The sequence below is a fragment of the Nicotiana tomentosiformis genome, chromosome 12 (assembly GCF_000390325.3).
Source record: "Nicotiana tomentosiformis chromosome 12, ASM39032v3, whole genome shotgun sequence".
NCBI classification, from domain to species: Eukaryota; Viridiplantae; Streptophyta; class Magnoliopsida; order Solanales; family Solanaceae; genus Nicotiana; species Nicotiana tomentosiformis.
The window spans coordinates 12,109,201-12,129,331 of record NC_090823.1 but is presented as its reverse complement, the minus strand read 5'-3'; the positions used below and the strand labels follow the sequence as shown (position 1 = coordinate 12,129,331).

The 20,131-nt window shown below is 36.0% G+C and overlaps 2 protein-coding genes across 2 annotated transcripts; both read right to left on the bottom strand.

The window, feature by feature from the left end:
• Positions 1-1,509: 1,509 nt before the first annotated feature.
• LOC138903523 (mitogen-activated protein kinase kinase kinase 20-like) lies at positions 1,510-2,449 on the bottom strand. Its single transcript, XM_070191787.1, has one exon. The coding sequence runs from the start codon at positions 2,421-2,423 to the stop codon at positions 1,512-1,514; it is 912 nt and encodes a 303-aa protein (XP_070047888.1). The 5' UTR covers positions 2,424-2,449; the 3' UTR covers positions 1,510-1,511.
• Positions 2,450-13,536: 11,087 nt separating this feature from the next.
• Positions 13,537-13,899, bottom strand: LOC104118021 (mitogen-activated protein kinase kinase kinase 20). The gene has a single exon (XM_009629182.2). The coding sequence runs from the start codon at positions 13,897-13,899 to the stop codon at positions 13,537-13,539; it is 363 nt and encodes a 120-aa protein (XP_009627477.2).
• Between the last annotated feature and the right edge of the window lie 6,232 nt (positions 13,900-20,131).

The following is a 20,131-nucleotide window of genomic DNA, read 5'->3' as shown; positions in this document are numbered from 1 at the left end:
CAACAATTTCAATTTTAGTTCTTTATAGCCTATTTCGTTTGCTAATGTTAGCCCTTGTTTGATACGGAATAGTTTTAATTTGCAGCGAGACGTAAGGCAGGCTTCATCTTGCTTGAGTGTCCGAGCATCTACTTATCTTGATCATTTCTAAAAATCTCACCAAATTAAAAGCACCATTTTCAAATTGAGTCTTGATATTACCGTGTCTTTGGAGATTCTTCCATCTTTTCTACCTTTTGGCACATCCCAAGTAGGAGCTCCAGACTGGACAAAATATATATGCCCAATAAATAATTTCACATTAGTAGAGAAGTAATATTGCTTTTCTTTTTTGGTTTGCTAGGAATGGTTTTTATGGTAATATCATGTTTATTTTTATTTGCCAGCAATGAATAGTTTAGCAATAGATATATAGAACTTACAAGAGCAACAGCATCCCTAGCAGCGAGAGCTAAAATATCAGCACAAGAGACCACTCCAGGGCACAAATCCTCAATTTGTTTCTTAACAGCGTCTATGACATAGAATGCATGCAATGAGATGTTAGGGGGTCCATCTTTTTCTGCTTTATTGTTTCTCGTTGAGTTCAGCAGCACAGAGCCATCACAACCCTATAAAACCATAAATAGTTAGTTAATATTATGCCCGTCATAACTCCTAAGTAAAGAGACAATATAAAATGTACCAATGGTCTAGTGGTAGAATAGTATCCTGCCACAGTACAGACCCCGGTTCGATTCCCAGATGGTGAATTTTTTTATTACATAATTAAAATACCGACCAACTTTGGTCGATTTTTTTTGCAATATTTTTTTTTAATTTAATTGACCGACCAAAGTTGGTCGGTAATTTCCGACCAACTTTGGTCGGTATTCCTTTCCGACCATAAAAATACCGTCCACACGTAAATGGTCGCGTTCTGATCGGTTTTTTGTCATTACCGACCAGCTGTAGTTTGTAATAACTATTAACTGGCGTGATGGGATAAAATTTTGGTGTAGAAGGTGCTAGATAAACTTTGGCTTCAGGATCCTATTGCTAGAGGAAAAGCCACTATATATAGGTTTGAGCCATTGTGCTAATGCAGATGGAAAATATGTTACCATCTAGCCTCCATCAGAGAATGATCGTTGCTTTTATAAATCTGCAAGATATGTTGAAATAAAAATGTACTCACTGTTAGCAAAAATCTGCCTTTTTATACAGATTGTTCAATACTACAGAAAATATAAACACAAAATTGTTTTTGTTTAATACAAGGGGCTGCACCTGATTTCTCATTTTCTCACAGGTTGCCTACGTACCCCGGGCTAAGCTTCTATGGGGATCAAGCCCTAACGTAGTTCTTTACATTACTATAATTCTTTACATTTGTATACTCAGTCTAATAAAAACTGATAATCAGCATCCTTCTAGTAGCTTTCTTCTTTTGTTGGATCTGCAATTCAACAACTTCATTGGTTTTAGCTTATCCATCTCCGTTGCAGAAATCGACAATCAAAGGATCACTTTCACCGGCACAGATATCGAATAAACAAAAACGGGTTGAGTTCCTTTTTCCTTGTCTGCTCACGAACAACAACATTATCATTAGATGAAAGAAATGGATGCTTTAATAGCATATCAGCAGTCCATCGCGATCTCGGCTCCTTAACAAGACACTTTTTCAGAAAATCTTCAGCCTCTTTTGACAATCTTTTGTTCTGCAAATCCGGTGATCCCATTCCAATTTTGCACAATAGATAAACAACGTTGTTAGCTTCACTGCAATCCCATACTGTCTTCCCTGTAACCATCTCAAAGACAGTGCATCCGAAAGCCCAAATATCAGCTTCAGGTCCGTATTCGTTATCAAGAACTGATTCTGGCGCCATGTACATAGGTGTTCCTTTGAGTCTGTGCTTTCTTTTCTGACTCTTTACTCGTCCAACCTTCTTCGCGAATCCGAAATCAGCAATTTTGGCAACTTTATCAGTACCAACAAGAAGAATGTTATCTGGTTTAATGTCACGGTGAACAAAACCTCTTCCATGAATATGACTAAGCCCCAATAGAATCGATTTCGCGTACTGTTTTACCTCAAAATCTTGCAACCCGTGCCTTGAATTTTGACCAATCCGATCAGCTAAACTTCCAGCAGACGCGTACTCGAGTAACATGTTGTACAATATCTTCCCATCTTCTTCAGTAACATTAGCTCCGAAACATCGAATAACGTGATCACAATCTTGAAACTCGTGTAGTAATTCTCTCTCTTTCTGTAACGACTTTGAACGCGAAAACAAGGCAGATTTTACTGCGATTGTCGACGGAATATCAATGGAGAAGTTTGTTGTTGTTGCTGAAGTGACGATACCAAAACTGCCTCTTCCGATGGTTTTGCCTCTCGTCCATATTATTGGATGATCGGTAATCGCCGCCATTGAATCAATTTTTTTCTTGCTCTCAATAGTAATTGATAACCTGATTTTTGTTTTGTTTTGGTAACTTTCTGTTACTGCTATACTTACTTATATATAAGTAGGAGTTACCTAGTTTTCCTTTTCCCTATTAACATATGATTACGTGTTTCTTGAGTTACAAGCTAGGTTTTTATTTTAGGGCCGAGAAACTAAAGTTGTAAAGTTTCCAAAATTTGTTTCTTTTCTCTTTTTCCTATATTGTAGTAATTTGTAACAAATGATTACCATTTTTCCAAGTAATCTTACTAATAGCTGTTAATTAATAGGTACAAATTTGATGAGAAGTTCACGTATCTATATAAGGAATCTTTCTAGAACACTCATACTTTAGGGCTATTGAATTTTCTTTCTCAATTGAATTTTCTTTCTCATTTATGCTTTAGCTATGCAAAAAGAAAATAAATTTGGAAACTTTACAACTTTAGTCTAAGTAAATAATTCGTGAAATTAGTATTCTTTGTTCTAGCTCTCCTAGGAATATTCTACCTTGCCAAAAAGAAAAAAGACACTATAAACAAAAAATATTGCTAGGGTATACTATAAACTATGCATTTTGTTATAGTATTTTTTATGAAATAATTATTTATTTATTTATTCAATTCAATAAAATTTTATTTTAAATAGATCATGTATTTGTTGTGTGTGCTTTGCATATATAGTAGATGATTTAGTGTATATAATTGAGCTTATACACGGAAGATTAAATCATCGGTTCTTATAAGTCATAAAGTTTATGGTCACAATTTATTGACAAAGTTGCACAAACCGTCGGAATGGCGTTGTAGCACAAGATTAAATATAATTTATCTTGATTATGAGAATGATTTAATTCCAACTTCTTGTACTTATACTCTAAATCTTGATATAATTATTATTCGCTATGTATATTATTTATTGTTTTGATTTATTAAAAGCAAGATTCTTTAACAAGCCTGGTAAATTGTACAATAGTAATATAGGGAGAAATTCAAAAATAGCCAGATTTACAAGTGGTCATTCAAAAATAGCCACAATTTCAAAAGTAATCGAAATTTAGCCACTTTTCATGTAAAGATAATATACTGGAACTCCAGTATATTATACTGGAGGTCCAGCATAAGTATACCCGAACTCCAGTATATTTATACCTGAGTTCCAGTATAATATACTGGACTTCCAGCATAATATACTGGAGTTCCAGTATAATATATCGATCTAGCATAATATGCTAGAAGTTCATACACAGGTGCTCCAATCTCCAGTATATTATACTGGAACTTTCCGCGTGTTGGAGTTCCAGCATAATATGATGGAAGTTCATATACAGGTACATCGATCTCCAGTATATTTTGCTGGAACTTTCCGTGTTATAGCAAAATAGTTACTAATTTTCAATGACTTTGAAAACGTTGACTATTTCTGAATGACCAATCCAAAAACTGGCTAGCCCGTGCTATTTTTACTAGTAATATACTTACATTGATAAAAGAATAATTAGTTGATAGAATCCATATCTCGACTTTGAGATTGATAATATATCTTTTTGAAAGCTTATAAGTTTTTATGGATAAACCCGCCCAGTGAATTTTGTATCCATGGCATAAAATAGGCTAAGCAAATGTCTAAAGGTAGTAATCGATTTATAAATTAAATTGTCAGTAATTTAAATTGATTGATTAATATCTGAATCTTAATACGAGGAGTTCAATGAGGTTTTATGAAAGAATTTTGAAATTAAACTAAGGAGTACAATTACGAATTTTTAGTGAAATAATTTACAATTTACTACGGTTGAAGTTAATTTCAAATTTTCGGAATTAATTCCATAATAGGGAGCCTTGTTAATTAAATTCTATGGTCCCTACTGTTTTGACCTTGTGCTGTGTATATATACATGGGTTTTTCTGCCGTAGGGATGGCTGAATATTTGGTGCTTTTTTTTCTCAAATTTTGCTCATACTAAATTTATTCTTTCCGGATATTATTTGAGTAATACAGTAGAAGACTACGAGACGTTAGGAGATTGTGATCGTGTTGGTCATGGCATTTTGATTAAGTTGTTCTGGAATTGGAGGCTAACGTAAAAGACGTACTTAGTTCACGCTTCAAGAGGTAACTCGTGTAAACTCCATATGTGCTAATTGTTCAATTTACACGTGAATTCGATACTGAATTGCTTTGCGTTATATAATCCATCAGCTATGCGATTTCTCTAATATTCGTGAATTGTCTTTCGCAGCAACTGTAGTTTTAACAACTGGTGTGATGAGAGAATTGTTTTGTGTGTAGAAAGTGCTAGATAAATTTTGGATTCATGTTCCTATTGCAATCCGACATTGTCTTCCCTGTAACCATCTCAAAGCCAGTGCACCCAAAAGCCCAAATATCGGTTTTAAGTTCGTACTCGTTACGAAGAACTGATTATGGTGCCATGTACATAGGTGTTCCCTTGAGTCCGCTCTTTATTTTCTGACTCCTCACTCCAACCTTCTTCGTGAACCCAAAATCAGCAATTTTGGCAACTTCGCGAATGTTATCCGGTTTAATATCAAGGTGAACGAAACCTCTCCCGTGAATATGAGTAAGCCCCAAGAGAATCGATTTCACGTACTGCTTTACCTCAAAATCACGCAACCCTTTCCCTGAATTTGACTATCATTTTGTGCGGAAGAAGCTTGCGATGGTTTGATTTCTCTTCATTTCATCTCAACTGGCCGATATTTTCACTAAATCCTTGTCTGGTGTTCCACACAATCTTGCTGGGAGTTCTCTCACCCCAAAGCTTGAGGGGGTGTTAGCATAGATAGCACAGATGGCCCAATTGATAGACGTGCTGAAGTTCCAACATAGTAGCAATCCCAATATGTAAAGGCCCACTGTTTATTTGGTTGTATTCTTTTTGTATAAGGACCGAGTATTACACTTGTACAGACACCTTTGTAATAATGAATGAAGCCCATATTTTTTAAGATATTTCTCTCTCTCTCGAACATTCTAGGGTTCGTCTAACTGAAATTCTTCAATTTCTCTCTTTTCATTTGCAAATCTCACATGGTATTAGAGCGAACGTTGCTGATTCACTACAAGAAAATAAGGCTATGACGACATTTTAAAAATGTCGCCATAGATCACATAAATGTCACAAAATGCTTAACTGGCATTTATTTTAGACTTAAAACAAATGTCGAAAATTTCGATGTCGGGAATTTTCCGACATTTAAATTAGTGTCGTAAAATAATTAATGATATTTGTTTTACGACATGTTGTCAAATGTCAATAAGATGTACTCTCGACTCATCTTGCTTGCGACATAAAATAGAAATGTCAGAAAATATGTCTCGTCAATAGTTTTTCTATTTTTGGTTTTTATATTAAAATAATTTAAAATTCTTCATGATGAAATAATCATTTGATATTTCAGAACACCATACACCACAAAAATTAAACAAATAGCCACTTCTGCATACTCTTTTTATAAAGAACTACAAAGTGTAATTATCAAAATATTGTAAGCAACGTAATAATACATAATCTGTTCTCAAACAAATGTAATTTTTTTTTATACATCTCTAAAATAAGTTAAGATCGTCTATAGTCTAGGAGAATAATAATCAGCAATAGGGGACACGATCTATCTCTAAACTTAGTTTCAAGCATTTTTTATCTTGCTCGTGCCGTGTTGGAGAATATTACTCAAAACCAAATCTTCCATAATAACCGACTTTCCTTCATAACACTGGAACAACATCGAAAGGGGTTCTTGATTGATCGGCTAGCTAGAAGCCTTCCTTGAAACAGATCGTTACCCAAGTTGTGTATCCAGTACCACAACCTAGGTCACTGATCTATAAATCCAAACTTGTTGAACCTGTAACTCGTTAAAACATAAACAAACAAAAATATAAATAATACCCCCTTCTTGAGAAAAAAGATAGCTAACAAGTTGATAATAATCCTAAAATTCAGAATACCTTGTTGATGTCCTTCCCCAATTTCATATTTTCTTGGCTTTTGCAAATGGAAATCTGGATATTTCCAAGGAATCCCAAATCAATCGTGAGAAAGGGTTGAGGAAAGGTGAGAGGCGGTTAGGGTTTTGAAAGAAAAGAATTAGAGTGAGGCCTTTATTAAGAGTTCCTAATTTTTTTTTCAGTGATAGTCTTAAAATTTCCTTAATATCCATCTATCACATTTAAGTTACAAATGCGGTAAATTTTTCATTTTTAGTTCTAAATGTCACTAAATTGTACTTTATTGTGATTTAAGATCTAAATCAAAAATATTATTTTTGTTATCGTTTTTTACACTATTCTGTCGTTATTGTTATGTCAATATTCTAAACAAGGTTTTAATCGACGTTTACTATTTACTAATTAAATATAAAAAATAACTTTTTTTCTTGTACAAAGTACGATTTAACAATTAAAAAATATAGTAAAATTTTCAACATTAGATGATGTATACGGTCAAAATCGGGCATGTCAGATATCTTAGGCACGAGGAGCTGCCCCGAGGATAAGCTCGTAATAAACCAAGTTCGAGCTCAATGGCAAAGTACGGAGCACGAAGATCGAAGTGCTCGCTGAAGATCGAGACCGAGCATAGCCGACTTCGAGTAAGGCATAATAACGGAATGGTGAGATATTAGCAACCGACCGAAGATCTCGGAAGAAATCCCGAAACAGATCAAATCAAGCAGTTATTGACGTCAATCATGGGATTTGTTTTTGTTATTATATTTGTACCTTATTTAGGATTCCACTACTATATAAAGAGAAACCACATTTATTTGTAAGGGGCATTAATTTACTGATAAAGATATACAAAAATGCTGCTCTTTATTTACTTACTGTCCATTACTGTTCATCATTGTTTATCCTCTGTTCTTTACTGTTCTTCTTACCCAACCTCGAGACCATCTCGAATCGAGGTCGAAAGCGTTGCTAGAACACTAGTTTGATTTATTTTACTATTCATATTATCTATTCAATTCCTTGTTTATCAATTGGTATTGGATTACATTACGTATCCTTAAAACCACTAAATAAGTTTAATTGTTAATCGGAGCATGTGGTCGATAGTGAACCGACGAGACTCGGTCTTGTTTAAAAAGTAGCGGAGGAGGATCACGATCCCCCACAACGATGGATGGATTTGCCAGAGGCACACATCATACCTCTTGTAAAAGTATAGAATGATCGGGTCCATCAGGCCAAGTGTGAAGGGATAAGTGTAAACACTTAAGTGCCCCTCCACGTGGGTAGTAACGGCTTCCTCGGGCCCAAAGACTACTACGTTCTTGCCTTCCCAATTGCAGTCCTTACGAACTATGAGAAGAATATCTTCAATCACGGAACATATGTACCTCGAAACTCCTTCACCCTGGTCCTGTTTGCATGAAGGCTTCTCGACTTTAAAGTCATATGCAATTGAGCATCCCCCGGGAATGAACGCTTTCAAGGAAGGCTTGGCAGCCGGTTCGTTAGCAACCACAACAAGGGAAGCCGTATCGAGGGCGACCACTTCAGGGGCAACCGCTTCAGTACCAACTGGCAGTTGAGAAGATGAAGAGGTAACCTTTTGAGGAACAGTTTTTGATGGTTTGGCCATTGTCATCTAGGGGAGTGTTTGAAAATTTGAAGAAAGAATGCAAAATTTTGGAAAAATGGGTTTTGAAGATGAAGAACACAATATGAAGATTTGAAGAAAATTTGGGAAAAAATCTGGAGATTACTATGGAAATTGAAGAACAAGGATGAATATATGAAGTTTTGAAGAAGGTTTGATGATGACTGGAAAGCTCGAAGGTAGTAATTTAGTCAAAAAGTAGAAAAAGAACAAAGGAAGGAAGCTTTTATAGGGAAACAGCTAACGCTGCGCATTTGGGGCAACCTGCCGATGAGTGACACGTGTCCGAAATCAGAACGATGCGACTGACGGGACGGTTCGGCTCCCTCGTCCTAACGTACGAAGGAAGGAACCGGAGTCATCTGTCGTTTTTCATCATTTCGGCAAGCCTACTCTCTAAGAAACAAGGGGATTATCTGTATACGGGTAAAACCGAGTCCAATGAGTACCCCGGTTTCCCAGTGAGGCAAACGGACAAGGAACGTGACCGTAAGGAATCGAAGTCAGAGCGAGGAGCCCCTCATATCGGGGCTCGAGCAAAACAACTGCCCTCGGGAGCATCGGGACCACGTCCTCCGGGTCCGGTTCGAGCCTCAAGACTTTGGAGAGAAGTACCAAACAGTTGCACACGACTAACAAAGGTCCGTAATTTCCGTGACCAACTGGATATCACGGAGTGTACCTCGGCCCGTATCGGTAGAAAATCAGTGATTAGCAAAACGAAAGATTTTTACCTTTCTTAGAATTGTACGTAGGGTAAAACTCACCTACTATATAAAGGGAAAAGCTTATTATTCATAGAATACATTGTAACATGCATACCAAGGCAATTTACTCCTATTCTTTATGTTTCTAAAAGTTATTCAAAGTTCTTATTTTTGTTCATAAGTTCCTCATAAGTGCAAGCTCAGAACCGAAGGCAGGTTCCTCGTTGAGCCATTAACAGAGATCGGGATCACTCTTATCATTGGTTTGACCATTTATTACGTTTTTTATTTTCTTAATCTAATGTTATTAATCACTTGAATTGAATTAATTCACATATTCTTAAAACCTCATATAAATTCAATTGTTATCCGTTTTTAAGGGTAAACAATATCAATGTAAGTGAGCGATAAAACTTGAGCTCCTAAACAGGATAAAGGATAACAGTTAAGTTTCAATTGCTAGCGTTAAACATTGAGCAAATCTTAATCCCAAAGCGCATTTAGCTAGAAGTAGTGCGATACCAAAAATTAAAATAGCGATTAGGTAATGTGACTCATAAAGCGCAATCAAAAAATGCCACTCATTAATAATCACGATATATCGCAATTCGGGTACTATAAATGCAATTTCCAATTGAGACTTATACGCCGCAATCTCCTAATGCGACTTATAGGTCGCAATTGAGAATTGCGACTTATAATCCTAGCGACTTAGGAAGGTATTAACCAACCAACTGTCAGGACATACATTGGACATTCATAAACCTAAGAATTTAGTAACAACAAAAGAAGAAGAAGAAGAAGAAGAAGAATAAGAAGAAGAAGAAAAGAAGAAGAAGAAAAACAAAAAGAGATCATGGAGAAGAAGCTGATTAATGCAAATCTATTTTTTTTTCCAAAAAAAAAAAAAAAGCCAGTCTGGTGCACAAGGTATTCTATGTTCACGCAGGGTTCGGGAAAAGGTCGTACCCAAAGGGATATGATGTAGACAACCTACCCTAATAGATACATTAGTGGTTATTTCCATGGCTCGAACCAATGACCTATAGGTCACACGGATACAACTTTACCTTTGTTCCAAAGCTCCCGTTTTATTATTTTTTTCGAATACAAATTTATTGCCTCAGTACCCCCAAACTAATCTCCTAACGGGATCAAGCCAGTTATTTGAATGCCACGTGCAATACACTATAAAGTAAAATAAAGAAAACTACAAAATATAAACGAGGAAAATAATTTTATTTGATTGCAAAGATAGTTATATTAGGATATGCTGCTATCATTATGGTTTATTTCTTCTTTTCTGACCACTTTTGCAAGAGCAAAAGCTTTTGTCAAGTGGGTTCAATTATAATTTTTATATAATATTTACGCTGCTTTAGTCACATTTTATACATATATATTAGTATTATTTTTTTATGAAGCGGGGTCGATTGAACCCGCTTAGCACCACGTGGGTCCGCCCCAGGTCTTAATCCCAAAGCCACACCAAAAAATTAAAATCGCGAATAAGTAATGCAACTCATGAATAATCATGATACCTATACATCTATATATCGCAGTTCGGAGACTTATAAATGCAATTGCTAACTGTGCCCTATAATTGGAATCGATTGATGCAATTGACAAATGCAACTTATACCTCGTAACTGGAGAATACATTTGACAAATGCGATTTATAAGTTGCAATTCACAAATGCGATTTATAAATAGCAATTGTGGCATATGCAACTTATGGCCTGTATTATTGTTGAGCACTTGCGTCTATTCTTTCCATTATGGTTTATTCTTACGTCTCATTCTCCAAATTTGGTGATTGCTTGGGCAAGTGGTTGCACATGAAATGATTGGACATTCATATCATAAATTAAGTGATTCGCAAATATATATTGTACTTTAATTTGAGAAGTGTAAGCTAGTACGTGCAAAAGAAATATGCTGGGTATACCGTGTTGCTTTGCCACATGTGTTGTGAATACCTTTGTTTGCTAGTACGTCCCAAACAAAGGATAAAAGGACATGAATTATATATATTTTTTCTATTCAGAAGGGACTTACGTTGAATCTAGTGAAAGTTCTATTTTTTTTGTCCGATTTCTGTGGCGCCAAAAGCTTTATCAAATATGCATCATTGTCATGTCGATTGATAGTTGAGAAATACTATTTTCCGGACAGACCGGACATACCTTTATATGTTAGGCCTATTTTTCACTATTGAAAGACATGGTTTAATGTACCATATGAATTTTTCTCTCATTTAGTTAATTATGCAAAAATAAAACAAATTGGGTCAAGTCTCAAGCATAAATTGGAGAAAGAATTACGAGAAAATACACGTGACTTCACACCATAACAAAAAATGGCCCATGTTTTTAAGTTTTACCCGACCTAGCCCATATTGTACATATTTTGAAAGCACTAGCAAATTCAAAATCTGTGTTCTTATAACCATTGCTTCTAAAAGCTATGGAGTTAAATCTGTGTTTTCACAATCATTGCTTTCACTCTCTCTCTTCTTCTCACATCTTCTACATATGCTTCAAGGGGCCATGTATTTTCTGCTTCCCTCGTTGTGTCACCGGGTTGCAATGTAAGAAAATTGAAGAGTAGAAGTCCATCATTAAAGGCCATTCAAAGCTTTGCTTTCGAAAATATGATTTTTTGAGTTTGTTAGTTGTTTGGATTGGGTGTTGTTCCAATTGATTGAAAATGTCAAAAGAAGTTCAAAATTTAAATTTGAAGTGATTTGGAGTAGATTTGAGCAATATTTGAGTTAAATTTCAAAAAATATGCAAGGAAGAAGACGAAGTCAATTTTTTGTATAATTATGTATAATAGTGTATATGAGTGTATAAACACATCTTATACACTATTATACACATTTATACAAGCGTCTATAGACGAACTTCTTCCATGATTTTCAATTGCATTTCTTGTTCAAAACTAGTCCAAATCTCTATTAAATGACTTCAAATTTTATATACAACCTCCTTATACTATTTATAACAAGTCTAAATAACACCCACTCCAAATTTCTCACAAAATCAAATTCGGAATTTAAACTCACATATTTAAGCTTGTTAAAAATCTAATTTTCACCACCCAAATGAATTTGGTTTGTTGAACTAATATTTGAGTCACAGTTACTGATTAAAAAATTAACATAAAAGCTTGAGCAATCCTTTTTAAAAATTAAAAAGTAATTTTGAGAACCTATTGGAGTTGGATGTTGAATCTTAGCCCATTATTTTTGGAATAGTTGGTTGTAAATTGAAATATGGGCAACAAAATTGAAAAGTAGGGAGCCCAATTGTTCTTATGTGAAATTTTCCCAAAATTGGAAGATTGACAAGATGAAGTAAATAATCCATTCAAGTATTCTTTGTTCTAGCTCTCATGAGAATATGCGTGGGAGTTGTTTGGTGATAAAGGTATTCTACCTTGTCAAAAGAAACGATAAACAAAAAATATGTCGTTTTTCTAATCTATAACTTTGGTGATAAACAAACACTTTCTCCCTTTAATCAAATTTTAAAAATGCTTATTTTATACTAAATATAATGATAACCCTCGACTTTCTATTTTTCTGGCAAAATATATAAAGAGACACTTAAAATTATCTTCAAATGTCTACCTCACACTCCAGCTAACTCAATGATCAAGTAGATATATTTCTACTTGGCACAAATGTGTTTCGTGGACACCCCAAGCTAACATGGCAAAATGATTGATTTTCACACAACTTTGGATGCGTGAAAGCTCGTAAAATTATATTTTTGCTTTATTTTTATCATGTGGGGCCCACTTTCTTCTTCTCCAATCAAGGCATAGTCACCGGCACTCTTCCGCTATCATCACAAACTCATCACCACCCTCACGCTATCACCCCAACAAGAATAACACCAAATACCATTCAATAACCCATAAAATTAAACAGTATTATGATTTTTATGGCAGCCATGAATATAGAAGATAAGCGTATAAAAGGGGCATTATTGTTTTCGATTCTAATATCCGATCAAATTAAACAAGCAGCTAATTGAATCGTCACCAATGTTTCCATGAATATGACCGGGCATTAACCCTAGTTTGCAATCGTTGAGCCATAAGTGTAACCTGATCTTTTTTCTTCTTGAAGAAAGAACTGGACCAATATGTGAAGGATCAAATCATAGAGAGAGCGGATCTTAAGAGGCGGAGGAAGAAAGGAACCTTCGCGACCCAGAGATCACGGAGTCCGCGCCAGTGACGAAAATGAAGAAGCTTTCCTCTCCTTTCAGTGGAGCACGCCCGCCCTTTAGCAAACATTGTGTTTAATTTTACATACAAAGGAAGCGTGTTATGTTATCTGTTCTTACTCTAATATATATATGATACAACATATATATAAATCTGCAAGATACGTTAAAATAAAAATGTACTCATTGTTAGCAAAAATCTGCCTTTTTATACAGATTGTACAATACTCCAGAAAATATAAACACAAAATTATTTTTGTTTAATACAAGGGGCTGCACCTGATCTCTCGTTTTCTCACAGGTTGCCTACGTACCCCGGGCTAAGCTTCTATGAGGATCAAGCCCTAACGTAGTTCTTTACATTACTATAATTCTTTATATTTGTATACTCATTCTAATCAAAACTAATAATCAACATCCTTATAGTAGCTTTCTTCTTTTGTTGGATCTGCAATTCAACAACTTCATTGGTTTTACCTTATCCATCTCCGTTGCAGAAATCGTCAATCAAAGGATCACTTTCACCAGCACAGATGTCGAAGAAACAAAAACGGGTTGAGTTTCTTTTTCCTTGTCTGCTCACGAACAACAACATTATCATCGGATGAAAGAAATGGATGCTTTAATAGCATATCAGCACTCCATCGCGATCTCGGCTCCTTAACAAGACACTTTTTCAGAAAATCTTCAGCCTCTTTTGACAATCTTTTGTTCTGTAAATCCGGTGATCCCATTCCAATTTTGCACAAAATATAAACAACGTTGTCAGCTTCACTGCAATCCCACATTGTCTTCCCTGTAACCATCTCAAAGACAGTGCATCCGAAAGCCCAAATATCAGCTTCAGGTCCGTACCCGTTATCAAAAACTGATTCTGGCGCCATATACATAGGTGTTCCTTTGAGTCCATGCTTTCTTTTCTGACTCCTCACTCCAACCTTCTTCGCGAACCCAAAATCAGCAATTTTGGCAACTTCGCGAATGTTATCCGGTTTAATATCAAGGTGAACGAAACCTCTCCCGTGAATATCACTAAGCCCCAAGAGAATCAATTTCGCGTACTGCTTTACCTCAAAATCACGCAACCCTTTCCCTGAATTTAATTGTCATTTTATGCGGAAGAAGCTTGAGATGGTTTGATTTCTCTTTATTTCATATCCTCTTCATCTCAACTGCCCGATATTTTTACCAAATCCTTGTCTAGTGTTCCACACAATCTTCTCCTAGGCAAGCTGGGAGTTCTCTCACCCCAAATCTTGAGGGGGGGTGTTAGCATAGATGGCCCAATTGATAGACTTGTTGAAGTCCCAACATAGTAGCAATCCCAATATGTAAAGGCCCACTATTTATTTGGTTGTATTCTTTTTTAATAAGGACTCGGTATTACACTTGTACAGACACATTTTTAATAATGGATGAAGCTCATATTTCTTCTCAGATATTTCTCTCTCTCTCAAACATTCTAGGGTTCGTCAAACTGAAATCCTTCAATTTCTCTCTTTTCATTTGCAAATCTCACATGGTATCAGAGCAAACGTGGTTGGTTTCATCATTTTATATGATTCTATCGGTTCAATTTTTTATTTTGATCAACTTTCACTTCGGTGATTCTTCGTGGTCTTCGCGTTTTGGTTATCGATGTTGATTCCTTAGTGATTGAACAAGTTCAGCCACAAATTTGGAGTTTGTATAGACGATTGAGGTAGCGATTCATTGGTTGCTGGTCTTCCGCGATTTTCCTACAATCTAGGATTTGCTTTCTCATATTTGGTGGTATTTATCTATACTTTGTTAATTTGCATTGTTTCTGGTACAATTTCATACAATTTCGATTGTTCATTTGCATCCTCTTTGATTTGAAATAACTATGGCTGTTGATTCTTCCCTTCCCACTTCATCTGAGACTCCAGAAATTAGTCCTAACCCTAGTGTTGATCATTTCCATCCCATGTACCTTCACCCCTCAGATACTCCAGGGACAGTATTGGTTTCAGTCCTATTCGCTGGAATAGGATATGGTGAATCGAGAGAGGGAATGATCATATCTCTTTCGGTAAATAATAAACTCCAACTCATAAATGGGTCTTTCACCAAACTTGACTCCAATTCTAGGCTTTACCCTTAGTGGGATAGGTGTAACAATATGGTGAAAGATTGGATTATGAATGCCCTTTCCAAGGAAAGATCTAAAATTATCCTCTATTACAAAACAGCCAAGGAAGCTTGGGATAACCTAGAAGAGCGTTATGGAGTTGCCAACACTTCTCAATACTATAGTTTTCAAAGGGCTATAGCTGCCACTACTTAAGGGTCTTCTGACATAGCTACCTATTTCACAAGGTTGAAAGGTTACTGGGATAAGCTTGGTACTAGAACGTTTGGCAGACCATGCACATGTGGTGCTCTTCCTGAGTTTATTGACGGCCAATAGCTCATTCAATTTCTTTCTAGGTTAAATGATACATATTTTACTGTTCGAAGTAACATTCCAATGATGAGTCTTGTACCATATGTTGGAAAGGCATATTCTCTACTGATTAGGGATAAAATCTAATGCTCTAATATTTTCTTCTAATTCAGCTTCTTTTCTTGCCAACTCACAATCTGCTCATGCACCTCCACAATAAAACAACCCTAGAAATTATACTCAACGAGTTAATTTTGATCCTAAGAAATCCTTAATATCTTGCAAGTATTGTAAGAAGACTAGACATACAGTGAACAAATGTTACAAGCTCCATGGGTTTCCTACAAATTTCAAATTCTTCAAAAATAGACCTCCACATGAAAGGAAAGTTGTTGCTTGTGCACAATAGGAGACATCTTCTGAGACTTCCATGGCTCCTGACACACAGAATGCTAATGTCTCTCCACATGGGTTCTCAAAGTAACAGTATGCTCACCTCTTATCCCTTTTCTAACCGGCACAACTCACTTCTCATCCACAGCATTCATCCTCAACTGTTTATGCCGACTTTGCAGGTATGGTCAACAATACTGTTTTTAATAAAGATGGTTCTTTTGCATGCAAAGCTTCTAAAATAGATTTAGTTTCTTGGATTTTGGATTCTGGTACCACTAATCACATGACACCACATAAATACCTATTGCACAATATTCAACCTCTGTTGACACCTTCTCTCATAAAATTGCCTAATGATTACAAGGTTAAAGTCACATCCATTGGTTCTCTTTCACTGTCTTCTACTATCATTTTAACCAATGTCTTATTAGTGCCTTCCTTTCAGTTCAATTTGATTTCTATACATCAACTCCTTACTCATATCAATTGTTATGTTATTCTTACTACTGTATCTCTTTTCCTACAGGGTCCTTCTCTGAAGAGGTCATTGGAAATTGGTAAAGTGGATCATGGTCTCTACATTCTTCACATGCCTTCTACTGCATCTATTATTGTCCCTTTGCCTTTTGATCAATCAGTAACTACTATAGTACCTATTGCTTCTGCTTTTCCATCAGTTTCTCTAAATGTTTCAAATAATGATGTGTCACCTAGTGTATGTTCTTTACATATTAGTGTTAATGATGTTTCTCCATCTTCTGTGTTTCCGACCTCATGTAATTCTACAACTATTAATAAAAATGATGTTTTGTGGCATCAACGAATGTGTCACATTCCTTTTGTGAAAATGGTTTCTATCTGACATTTGCCTTCTAAATTTTCAGCAAAACAATCTTTTACTTGTCCAATATGTCCCATGGCAAGACAACAGAGAACTCCTTTTCCTGATAGCACCACTCATTCTTCCAGAATTTTCCAACTAGTTCACATTAACCTATAGGGACCCTACCATATTGTTACCTACAATAGTTTTAAATATTTTTTAACCATTGTAGATGACTATAATAAGGTAACCTGGACTCATTTACTTTCATGTAAAATAAATATCTTTTCTCTTATCAAGGCTTTCATAAACATGGTCTCCACTCACTATGGTACCACTGTCCAGACTATAAGAACTGATAATGCTTTTGAACTAGGATCTTGTACTTCCTATGCTGAATACCTTTCTTCCATTGGGGTTTATCACTAAACTACTTGCTCACACACTCCATAATAAAATGGTGTGTAAGGAAGTACAAGCACTTATTGGAAACTGCTAGAGCCCTCTTGTTTCAGTCTAAACTGCCCACCGAATATTGGGGGGAGTGCATTATTACAACCACTTACCTAGTTAACAAATTTCCATCTACTGTTATTTCCAATAAAACTCCATATAAAGTGTTAAATGGTCAACCTCCCTCTTATATCTTAGATCTTTTGGTTGTTTGACCTATGCTTATGTTCCCGTTCCTCACAGGGATAAGTTATAGCCCAGAGTTGTCCCTTGCATATTTATGGGATATACCTTTGGGAAGAAGGGATATAAACTGCTCCACCTATATACCAAATCCATTTTCTATTCCAAAGATGTCTCTTTTGTTGAGAACATTTTTCCCTCCAACTCTTCTCCTTCGGTGTATTTTCCTACTTCCTATCAACCTTCATCTGAATCTTTTGATGCCACTTCCTTATCTTTTCCTTCTCATTCTTCACCCAGTACTTTTGCTTCCTCTCCTACTTTCCCTGTTCTGGCTTCACCCATTATTCCTCCTTTACCCTCTCCTTCTTCCCTGCCTCCTCTTAGAAGATCTTCTAGGCCTTCTAATCCTCCAGTGCATTTGAAGGATTATGTGTGCAACTCTGCTCCACACTTGGTCCCTTCTTTACCCTATCCAGTTCCTTCATCCAGTTCCCAACATATATGCAAGAATCTCAACATTATCAATATGCTATATCAAATCTTGCCTGGAAGGAAGCTATGCTCAAGGAGTTTCAAGCCCTTGAGGCTAATCTGACTTGGGACATTATTCTCCTTCCTCCTGGAAAGAAAGCCATTCCATGCAAATAGGTCTACAAAATTAAATAAAAATCTGATGGTAGCACTGAAAGATATAACGCCAGGCTTATCATTAGAGGTGATACTCAAACAGCTGGAATTAACTACAATGAAACTTTCTCTCCTTTTATCAAATTCATTACTATCAAGTGCCTCATTGCTATTGCAGCCAAAAGGTCTTGGATTATTTACCAACTTGATGTAAACAATTCCTTCTTACATGGGGATCTTTCAGAAGAAGTTTATATGAAAGTCCCCCTTGGGTTATCTGTTTCTGATCCTGCCAATGCTCCTTCTGGGTCTCCTCTTGTGTGCAGACTCAATAAGTCCCTTTATAGGCTTAAGCAAGCATCAAGACAATGGTTTGCCAAACTCTCTTCTCCTCTTATCTCCTAGCGATATCATTCTAGCCTCAATGATTATTCATTTTTCATTAGATCTTCATCAGCCTCTACAGTTGTTCTTGAAGTTTATGTGGATGACATATTATTGGTTGGGGATGATGTTGAGGAATTTGATTCTCTTAAGTCTTTCTTGGATGATCAATTCAAGATCAAGGACCTTGGTGATTTGCACTACTTCTTGGGTCTTGAAGTTTTTAGAGTTCCCCAAGGCTTTCTGTTGAATCAGCACAAATACACTAAGGAGTTACTTGCTGAATTTCACTGTTCAGATTGCTCTCCTGTTGTGCCTCCATTGGACTTGAATTGTAAACTTAACAATGAACTGGGGTGTTGCTCTCTGATCCTTCTCCTTTTATGAGATTAGTGGGAAAATTGAATTTCCTTCAGCATACAAGACCTGACTAAGCCTTCTTCGTTCAACATTTGAATACATTTTTGAATGCTCCCAGGTCTACTCCTATGCAGGCTGCTATACACGTCCTTCGTTATCTGTTGAATGACCTTGCTAAGGGTATTCTTCTTAAAGGCTTACTCATATTCGAATTGGACCGCTTGCTATAATTCTAGGAAGTCTTTGGGTGGCAGCGCTGTTTGTTGTAAGTCTAAGAAACAACCTATTGTTTACCTCTCTTCTACAGAGGCTGAATGTCGAGCCTTGCACAAAATAGTGGCTGAATTGACTTGGCTTGTGCGTCTATTACATGATCTTGGTGTCTCTGTTTCCATTCTTGTTCATGTTTACTGTGATAATCAAGCAGCCCTCACCATTTCTAAGAATCATGTCCAACACGAGCGGACCAAACATATAGAACTTGATTGTCACTTTGTACGGGAGAAGCTTGCAGATGGTTTGATTTCTCTTCATTTCATCTCCTCTTCATCTCAACTGGCCAATATTTTCATTAAATCCTTATCTGGTGTTCCACACAATCTTTTCCTGGGCAAGCTGGGAGTTCTTTCACTCCACAGCTTGAGGGAGGGTGTTAGCATAGATAACATAGATGGCCCAATTGATAGACTTGCTGAAGGCACAACATATTAGCAGGCCCAATATGTAAGCGCCCACTATTTATTTATTTGGTTGTATTCTTTTTGTATAAGGACCGGGTATTACACTTGTACATATACTTTTTAATAATGAATGAAACTCATATTTCTTCTCAAATATTTCTCTCTCTCTCTCTCTCTCTTGAATATTCTAGGGTTCGTCTAACTGAAATCCTTCAATCTCTTTCGTTTCATTTGCAAATCTCACAGAGACATAGGAGAGCGCTCTTTTTCTCCCCCTATTCAGAAGGGACTTACGTTGACTCTTGTGAAAGCATCTTTTTTTTTTTGGATTGCTGTGGCGCCAAAAGCTTTATCAAGTATGCATCATTGTCATGTCAATTGATAGTTTAGAAATACTAATAGACCCTTACACTTTAGGCCTATTTTTAACTATTGACGAACATGGTTCAATGTGCCGATTGAATATTTCTCTCATTTAATTATGCAACAATAAAACAAATCGGGTCAAGTCTCAAGCATAAATTGGAAGATTGACAAGATTAAGTAAGTAATTCATTTAAGTATTCTTTGTAGGAATGTGAGTGGGAGATGTTTGGTGATAAAAGTATTCTACCTTGCCAAAAACAAAACAAAAAATATGTCATCTTTTCCAATATGTAACTTTGGAATTTTATCCTAAATGATAACCCTCAGCTATATAATTATACTTTTTTCTTTTCTAATCCACATTTTCATTCATGGTATAATAAATCAGACTTTATATTTTAGAGTAAAAAAGTAACTAATTAAATCAATCAAAT

What these genes read in the sequence shown, in the direction of transcription:
- LOC138903523 (XM_070191787.1), bottom strand. Translation starts at nt 2,423, where the DNA reads ATGGCGGCGATTACCGATCATCCAATAATATGGACGAGAGGCAAAACC.
- LOC104118021 (XM_009629182.2), bottom strand. Translation starts at nt 13,899, where the DNA reads ATGGCGCCAGAATCAGTTTTTGATAACGGGTACGGACCTGAAGCTGAT.